The sequence below is a fragment of the Palaemon carinicauda genome, chromosome 21, assembly GCF_036898095.1.
Source record: "Palaemon carinicauda isolate YSFRI2023 chromosome 21, ASM3689809v2, whole genome shotgun sequence".
Taxonomy (NCBI): Eukaryota; Metazoa; Arthropoda; class Malacostraca; order Decapoda; family Palaemonidae; genus Palaemon; species Palaemon carinicauda.
In genome coordinates this window covers 115,558,143-115,568,142 of record NC_090745.1, presented here as the reverse complement: position 1 = coordinate 115,568,142, position 10,000 = coordinate 115,558,143, and the positions used below count along the sequence as shown (strand labels likewise).

Sequence of the window (10,000 nt, the reverse complement as noted above, 5' to 3'; positions counted from 1 at the left end):
TCTCTCTCTCTCTCTCTCTCTCTCTCTCTCTCTCTCTCTCTCTCTCTCTCTCTCTCTCTCTCTCTCTCTCTCTAATTTGTCACCAATACTTGTTCTACTAAGAATTCTCTTCTTTCAACAGAATATTGTTATGAAATTTAACACTTTCTTGATAATTAATTCAATTAGCAAAGCCGTTGTTCCATTTATTGATAATTCGTGTCTGGTTAACGTTTTTAACTTTACTTCAGTGTGTTTTTCTTTCTGCTTGTCTTTTCTTTACCATCCACACAGGTTCGTTGATTCTGAACAAACCTAAAAAGATGGGACTTATTATATTTTGTAACTGTCTATATAATGTTTTTATTTTATCTTTTTTTTCGTAATCCTAAACCCGAGAAAATTAGTTTTCTCTGAAGGGCAAACTTAGCCTTTGATCACTTGCAGTCTCCCCCACCTGAGAATTCTTTCTGATTTTCTTTCTCCCTATCTTGAAGGAAGAAAACGTCGCCTCTTGAATGGGTGACTCTGATATAAAAGCTGCGATCACAAACTTATACTATTTTGCAAGAAAAATTACGAACAACGTTTCTAATTTAGCAGATATTACTGAAAATTACGTCCTCTTTTGTAACATATTCAACATAAAATTTTGGTAAATTTTCTGCTCTCCAAGTTTTTAACGATGAGAATTATATATATATATATATATATATATATATATATATATATATATATATATATATATATATATATATATATATATATATATATATATATATATATATATATATAACTGGAATTAACCCAGAAACTATTGGCATTGATACTTATACTATCGTTAATGCTAGTTATAACATATAAGTCAAGCTAAAATGGAATTAATGAAGTAATTTTAATGGGTAGTTACATACTGTATATAAAAGCCTGTGCTTAAAAAGAATACATATATATATATATATATATATATATATATATATATATATATATATATATATATATATATATATATATATATATATATATATATATATATATATATATAAAAGTACGAATAAAATAGTCAATGCTGCTATCATCATCTTTATTCGGGAGCATTCGACATAACTTATGTCAACTTCAGCCTATCTGCAATTATCATATCTAAAATTAATAAAATTAATAAAATCATCCTAAGTACATAGTTTGGAAGATACACTGTCATGAACTGATCAACTAGCTCTAAAATCAACCAATCAAGGAACATAAAACCTTAAAAAAGACTTATTACACACAACTATATAATTATATAAAAGACTCAATAACTAATATACCTGTTCACCCGCAGGAGATGATGACCACCCATCCAGACCAGCAACCCACAGACCATACGGATCAATGGGTCACCGTTAACTGAACAGGTAAGCCCTCATTCAAGCTGGGTTTTGTCTTAAAAATGTATAAAGACTCCAAGATTCTCAGCTGGCTGACGCTACTATGTCTGTCCGTAATTTTGAAATTTTCTTTAGAGATGGGATGACCAGATTTAAATGCGTGATCATAAATAGCTGAAATTGGTTTCTTACTTAACGGTATATTGGTTCGTACCGATCTCCCCATGTGCTCCGAAATCCTACACTGAAGCTGTCTAGATTTTATGATATTGGTTTTTTATTTTGATTTTGGTTTATAATATCTAATGCTATTGTTTTAAAGATTCTTGTTCTCGTTATAAATCCTTGTCATGTAATCATACTTTTAGTTGCTCCCATTTTACCTATTAATTTTTCATACTTTTTCTTAATTATGCACAGGAACATTGTGCATAATACTTTGTAAATCCATTTTAGACTACATTTGTAGAAGCAAATACATTCTTAGCAAAACGATATTTTTCATAAGTTTGGAATAATGAATTCAAGCACTTCGACTTAATATTTTTCTTTTATTTTAAACATACCGTGCGTGGCATAACTATCTTTTACAATATAATTGGGAAATAAGCATGTCTATCATAACCCAGCCAAAATCGAAAAAAAAATATATGATAAAAATCCACTCATAAGCTTTATCATATTAAGGTTGACGTTACAATGAAATTAATCAGGTTCTCAAAAGATTCATCTTCCATTGCTTTCGTTGTTACATAGTTATAAATAACATTCTTTAATTCTTGTATGAAGCAGATGTCATCTTCAGGGTTCAAAGGATTGGTTCAGGATATGTACAGTTGCAGATTTATTCAGCGTTAGAGGTTGGGCGAAGGATTTTTTCTAGTTTATTGCAGCTCCATTGACGACTTTCCTGTGTGAGCAGAAAACATATTTAGTGTGAGAATTATGGCTAGGAAGAATCAGTGGATGAATTCCCTTTGAACTTAAACTTCTGTACACTTCGATGAATATTTTGGTGACTTAAAGATTATTTTTTCTTTAATTGCTTGCATTATTTATGAAGGAAGAAACTCTACATTGCTAATAATTGGAGACGAGACATCCTTGAACATAAACTAAATAAGAAGGAATATAGTATTAAGGGTTATTTATTTTTGTAGCTTTCTATTATTTATTTTATGATTATTACGTCATATGTTCAAACTTCATTTCACGAAATGAGAAAGTCAAATCTTTGATAATACCTACTTAAGACATTTGTAGACATCAGGAACATCAACAAGCAGACACACGGTGGATTCACCCACTATGAGAGAAGCAGAGTCTTTTGCGTCATCTGCATCAAAAAGATATATTATAAATGCTTATCTTGACATGTAAATAAGTACGTAAACAGGTAGATAAATAACTAGACAATCAGGGAGATAGATATAAATAGATAATCAGGTAGATAGATTAATTGGAGATACGGTTGATAAGTAGCTAAAAGTGCCCGTTCAAAATTAACGTACCTTCGAAGCTTATGAAAATTATTAATAGCAAGGATTTTTTTTTATTATATAATCTGTTATATGAAACTGTTCCCTGTGGTCCTTCTTACCTTCTGCAGTAGCAGCAGGAACAATGGAAGCGACTTCAAGGGCGACAGGAGCCTCGTCGGCCCTCTTGCCGTAGCGGGAACCACCGAGGAATCTCGAGGAACGGATCTTGATTTCCGGCAACTCGGTTTCGGGAGGGGAAGAGCGCCCGTAGCGGTTCGTGTAGAAGCCTGATCGAACTCGGTTGAATAGAGGAAAAAGAAAGAAAACGGTACACTCATTACCTTAACGATAAAGTAAAAATCGAAATCATTTATATCTATTCATTAAATTCATGGGTCAGTATCTAAGAAATATGTGGTGAAACTTGGGTGAGGAAAAGAGGACTCTGATATCATTCTATAATAGGTAAAAGATATTAAAATTTATACATTTTCCTTCAAGAGGAGATTAGGGATATAATAAAAAATTACTTTATTGTCGTTGTCAATAAGAGCACTGATTTGTATATATGTTTTAGTTAGAACATTGGATGCCTTATTCGCAAGGCGTATTGTGTGATGTCTTAATTTAAGCTTTAGTATTGATGGTAGTAACCGCCAACGCAGGGGAGCAGATGCACCTTTTTAAAACAATTTGAAAAAAAAAAAACAATTAAATAGATGATGTATATATGTTTTATACCTCACATGTTTTAAGTCCGCATGAATTCTCACCTGCAACCTGTTTGAGGTCTGCTCTCTTTCCGTATCTCTGGGCGTAGAATCCTTGGGCTGCTGTCAGGGAAAGAAGGGCACAAACGACAGCCAGGAGTTGGAGGAGAGAGTGGTTCATCTGCAAAGAGAAAAAGAATACCTTGAGAGAGAGAGAGAGAGAGAGAGAGAGAGAGAGAGAGAGAGAGAGAGAGAGAGAGAGAGAGGGGGGGGGTGTAGGACTAAAGTCAGTCTGTGAAAAATGTGACGTCGAATCGCAGTGTCTATAGTAACCTTCATGTATCATTCTTGTGTTAAGTGTTTATGATTATAAAAAAAATTTATCTAAATTTTGTCCAAAATTGTGTTTATCGTCTGTCGCGTTTATGGGACAAGAAAAAAAGAAAAGAGACTGATTAGTATCTTAAGAAAAAAAGTGAAGTATTCTATCAAAATTGTTTCGAAATAAACTGAATACTAGATTATCTTAAGAAAGGAATCCTTAAACATGATCTTACTTTGTTGAAGTGTAGGAGTACGACTGGAAGTGTCGAAGGCTGGTTTGTGTGCTCGAGTGGGACTCCAACCATCCGTTGCCCAGTTCTTATATAGCTGGCACTCGGTGCAAAGGCCCTCCTCTCTTCTCCCACTCTTTTTCTGGAATCCCTTTCCTCCCCACACCTCCTCCCCACAGTCCTCCCCGGATCCTTCTGCTATTTCCACTTTGTTTGGTCAAACTTCATTGCTTGATTGACTGATGAGATTCTTGTTTCTTTTATCGAAATGATGAGTTGTTACACAAACTATCAATTTTAGGAAATTTGAATTGTCAAAAGTATCTGTATTTGGGAAAAGATATTTAATGATAGATTTTTTAAACATATTTAGAAGTTACCTTGTAAGTTACTTGTTAATGAATGGGAGTCAAGTAGGAGATGACGAATGGAGAAGTTATTGATTTAAATGCTCAAGATAGAGAAGACCGGTGAAATCTAACCGAGGCCCTTTGCGTCAATAGGAGTAGGAGATGATGATGATGATGATGATGATGAAGAATGGGAGTCCCATGTTAGTGGATGGGTGAATGAGCTTAAAGAAAATTACAGTGATATATAAAATAACAAAAAATTCTTTCCTTAGCATAATATTCTCTTCCTCACATACATAAAACATCACATCCCAATTTAAACTTCAGTTAAGTAGAACTCGAGAGTTTCAGATTCGTTCATGTTTTTATTTGCACAAAAAGGAAATTTTATTTCCTTTTCGGAAATTTTTATGATTGATTTACAAATCTTTGAAGGTTTTTCCAGTGTGTTTTCGAAGTCACATGCTACACGTACCTGTATACATAGCCTATATACATGCACTATTTGGAGGTCGATAGACGTTCATCTTTATGTTTTACAATAAGTCTCTCTTTGAATAGCGAAAAGGGGAAGGGACTCGTGAAGGGAAGGGAGAGTGGGAAGGGGACGGAAGGGGGTTGAGGTAATGGGTTTCGTTTCGGCAATTTCAGCGGACATGCTTAGCTTCGTAAAGTTAGATTTTCAGAGAAGATGTTACATCTCTTAAGGTAGTCAATATAGCAGCAAAAAACAGAGGAATGGCTTGATATATATACATACTTTTATAAAGTATATATAATATATATATATATATATATATATATATATATATATATATATATATACATATATGTATATATATATATATATATATATATATATATATATATATATATATATATATATATATATATATATATACACACTTTACACTAAACTTGCATCACTGGAAACTTTCCCTTTCCTTAATTTACTACCTATTTCCGTTACATTTTTTATCCTTCATTTGCCCAAAGAAAATGGCCTCTCTGAGGTAACACTTCCATAGCTTTGAGGTCTCCTCGTTTCCCATGGTAATTAAAGTCAAGTTGCTACTCTTCTGTATATTGTTATTTACGTAATTTATTCAATTCATGGCAAGAGTGAGCTGTTTCAGCGTTTTTGTACTGAGGCAACGTCTGGTGTATAAGCTTGGCAGGGTCCCAACTAATACCTTGTTTAGGATAAGGGAGATTCTTTGTACAGAAAACATGCCTTGAATTTTACCTCTATGGTGGTGGGGAACTGAAGTGAGAATGATTTCGGGAGTACACCAATTTGTATAGACACACGGGGGGGGGGGAGAGAGAGAGAGAGAGAGAGAGAGAGAGAGAGAGAGAGAGAGAGAGAGAGAAGGTTAAGTAAGTAGGTAGAGCATGGCTAGAGAAAGAACGCAAGTCTGTTGTCTGTAGAGAGGTGGCACCAGTAGTAGAATCTGTTTAAAACTAGGTGCCCTCCCCTATTGGTCATTTATCGCTGCGTTGAGTATAGTCCCCTTGAGAGTAAAGCACTAGTTGACCGGATGGCCAACATTTTACATCAAATTTCATTTTTTCACCAACCTCAAGTAAGTTGTATTCAAAATAATGATGTATTTACAATATTCTTGATTTAATAAATGTGATTTTAATCTGGAATTCCTGAGAGCTTGAATTAATTAGTCATTCCGAGGTCAATAATCGTAGAATTTAGGACGCCAGAAAACTTTCTATAATAATCAATCAACTGTTCCAGTAAATGTTTTCCAGGGAATAGATACTTCCCTTTTTTCTTCTTCGTTTGTTGAAGGTATTTCTTCTAAATTTATTGATATATTTTCCCCAAGTCAAGGTTCTCATTTATTCACAATTTCACATTTTATATTTTTTCTCTTCTATATTAACTAGAAAATTCTCAATAAACCATATTCAATTTCTTGTTATATATAGTAATGAGTGGTATCTTCGTTAAGCACAATTTTGTTATAAGATTCAACACTTTCTCCATAGGTAATTCAATTAGCAAAGCCGTTGTTCCATTTATTCATCAATTCGTGTCTGGTTTACATTTTTCACTTAACTTCAGTTTATGGTTTTCATTCTGTTTGTCTTTACTTGGCCATTTTGCACAACTTCCTTGATTCTAAAATCAACGTAGGAGGATGAGGGTTGTTATACTTTGTAACTGTCTACATAACGTTTTTATTGTAATCCTAAACCCCAGAAAATTGGTTTTCTCAGAAGGGTAAACTTACCGTTGACCAATTCCCCCCCCCCCCTCTCTCTCTCTCTCTCTCTCTCTCTCTCTCTCTCTCTCTCTCTCTCTCTCTCTCTCTCTCCATTTGGAATGACGAATACACTGTACTAGGAATGTATGTCAGATATGAAAGCTATGATCACAAAAGTTTACTATTTCAGACATTACTGAAAGCGACGGACGTCTATGGAAATTTTTTAATATAAATGTTCTGAGTTTTTAGCGAGACGAAAAGTTTTTTATTTAAAGGTTTAAAGGCCGCTCATGAATGGCAGAGACAAGGGACAGTGACATTGCCCTAGCAAGCAGGACAATACCCTAGAGACTAACCATATATACATATGATCAGCATCCAAGCCCCCTCTCCACCCAAGCTAGGACTAAGGAAGGACAGGCAATGGCTGCTGATGACTCAGCAGATAGAGCTATATGGTCCCCCAACAGATAGATCTATAGGCTTCCCCAAACCCCCCCATTCATAGCTCGCAAGGATGGTGAGGTTGCAGCGACCAAAGAAACTAACTAGTCTGAGCAGGACTCAAACCCCAGTCTGGTGTTCTCTAGTTAGGGACGTTACCACCTCGGCCACCATTACCATAAATCAAGCACAGGGGAAGGGAGTAAGGAGAGCAGGAAATAAGTAGATAGATGGGAGATGAATAGAAAAATACCATAGATGTTTGGTAGTATTATTTAAATGGAAGCTGTTACATATATTTCACACTGTTGGCCCGATTGTTAAGAAACACAATCAGTTTACCAAGATTTACTGAACTTTCGGAAATAGAATTATTAAACACATTTTTATATATAGTGTTCTTTTTCTTTATTTCTTTTCATTTTTACCAAATATTGCTTCCATAAGGAATGATTTCAAGGAATTTCTATGGGTTATTCTGTCATTCAAATAAAGCATCATTGAACACTGTGCTTTATAAAGGCATATTAACTTGCTTGTTAAAATATTCATAGGCTAACGGATACAGAGATATATATATATTTTCTCTCTCTCTCTCTCTCTCTCTCTCTCTCTCTCATATATGTAAATATACATACGTGTTTATGTAGATATATACATGTATACACACACACACACACACACACATATATATATATATATATATATATATATATATATATATATATATATATATATATATATATATTCCTTCTTAATATTGGTCATCAAAACTGCATTTAGTGTAACTTCAATGCAACTTCTTAATCCTGTCATTTTCTCCTTGTAGGTTAGTGCATCCTTTGAGATAGTCAAGGCACACTGTAAGCAGTGCGCAAAGGTTCTCTGCAGCTTCAATTGTTGAGTAATACTTTCTACCTTTTACTTTGCATCCGTCGTAGATACAATAATAATAATAATAATAATAATAATAATAATAATAATAATAATAATAATGGCTTATTGTGATATTGTTTGCATATTCGTGTTCTGTTATTGTGCTTTATGATGTCTTATGTTATTTGTTAAGTCCTGGTCACTTAATCATTACTTTAGTTGTTCATTTTACTTATTGATTTAATATATTTCTTGGTTGAACAGTGCAGAAGACCATTATGCTTACCACTTTGAAAATCCATTTCAGACAACATTCTTAAAATCAAATATATTGTTAACAAAACAACATTTTTTTTGGTGAGTTTGGAATAATTAATTCAAGCTCTTCAACTTTATATTTTTCTTTATTATGGCACATATTATACGTGCCTTAACCACCTTTTACAATATGGAATGAGAAATAAGCAGGTCTATCATAACCCAGCCTTTATCGATAAAATGTATGATAACATTAACTTATGATAACCTTTATCGTATTAAGGTTGGCGTTGCAATGAAATTAATCAGGTCCTCGAAAGATTCATCTTCCATTGCTTCCATTATTACATAGTTATAAACGATATTCTTTAATTCTTGGGTGAAGTAGATGTCGTCTTCAGGGCTCAAAGGATCTGTTCAGGATATGTACAGTTGTAGGTTTATTCAGCGTTGGAAATTTGAGGAAGGATTTTTCTAGTTTCTGGCAGCTCCATTGACGACTTTCCTGTGTGAGCAGAAAACGTATTTTGAACATAAATCATGGGTAGTTTATCAGTGGATAAATTCTCGCCGAATTTCTAGTATTGCACACTTGGATAAAGATGTTGGTGACTTAAGAAAGAATTTAAGCAAAAGGAACAGATTCTTTCTGTTATGAATAGTATTAGTTAGGAAGGAAGAAACTCTACATCATTAATGATTCGAGACGTGACATCATCATCCATAAACTATATAATAGAGAACATTAAGGGTTATCTGTTTGTGTAGTTTTCTATTATCTATTTCGTAATTATTACGTCATATGATCAAACTTTATTTCATGAAATGAGAAAGTCAAATCTTTGATGATACCTACTTAAGACATTTGTAGACATCAGGAACGTCAACAAGCAGACACACGGTGGATTCACCCACGATGAGAGAAGCTGAGTCTTTTGCGTCATCTGCATCAAAAAGATATTTTATAAATGCTTATCTAGACAAGTAAATAAATACGTAAACAGGTAGATAAATGAAATACCCATAATACAATTAATGAATACTTAATGTACACATGCAAAATTTCCAAACCTTCGAGCCTATGAAAGTATTTAATAGGAAGGATTTTTTTTTCACTATGTCTATTATATGAAATGGCTGAGTTGTTTTGGATAGCTTTTTCCTTATGTTTTAGTTGCGTTTATTTTATCCCTTAGAATCAATAGCTATAATTACTTTTTATTTCATTCAAGGTGAAGCAAATCTCGCTGAATTAACGTTACAAAACCAACTATGAATCTTGGCAACTTGTGAAGATTTTGTATCTCATCAACATAACATTTTCTGTAAAATGCTTTCTTTTTCTGTAGGCCTACTCTTAGAACTAATCGTTAGAGTTGCTTCTGATGATATTCTTCTCTTAAGTTCAAGGGTAGTGGTAGCCTATTGGAAACGTCTCTGTCTATCATTGTGTTGGAGAGGGTTCGGAACCCACTCAAGCTTGATGGGTTCTGGTAGTGTCTGCAACTTCACTGTCCTTGTGAACCTATAGGTCTACTTGTTAACTCATAAATAACCATTGCCTGTTCCTAGCTTAATAGATAGGAGGCTTGTTAGCTGATCATATGTTTATATTGGCCTGTCTCTAGGACATTGTCCTTCCCTTTATTCTGCCATTCATGAATGGCCTTTAAAACTGTTCAATTTGAAGTACTATCCTCCTCACCTTCTGCAGTAGCAGCGGAGACAATGGAAGCGACTTCAG

At 33.9% G+C, this 10,000-nt stretch overlaps 1 protein-coding gene across 1 annotated transcript in view; it reads right to left on the bottom strand.

Annotated features, from left to right (window-relative positions):
- Window positions 1-9,108: 9,108 nt before the first annotated feature.
- LOC137615080 (uncharacterized) overlaps window positions 9,109-10,000 on the bottom strand; it is a 1,793-nt gene continuing 901 nt past the window's right edge. Inside the window, exons 2-3 of the mRNA XM_068344712.1 lie at window positions 9,962-10,000; window positions 9,109-9,200 (exon numbers count right to left, since the gene is read on the bottom strand). The exon at window positions 9,962-10,000 is cut by the window's right edge and continues 138 nt beyond it. Coding sequence (XP_068200813.1) covers window positions 9,109-9,200; window positions 9,962-10,000 — 131 coding nt within the window. The remainder of the gene's footprint in view (window positions 9,201-9,961) is intronic.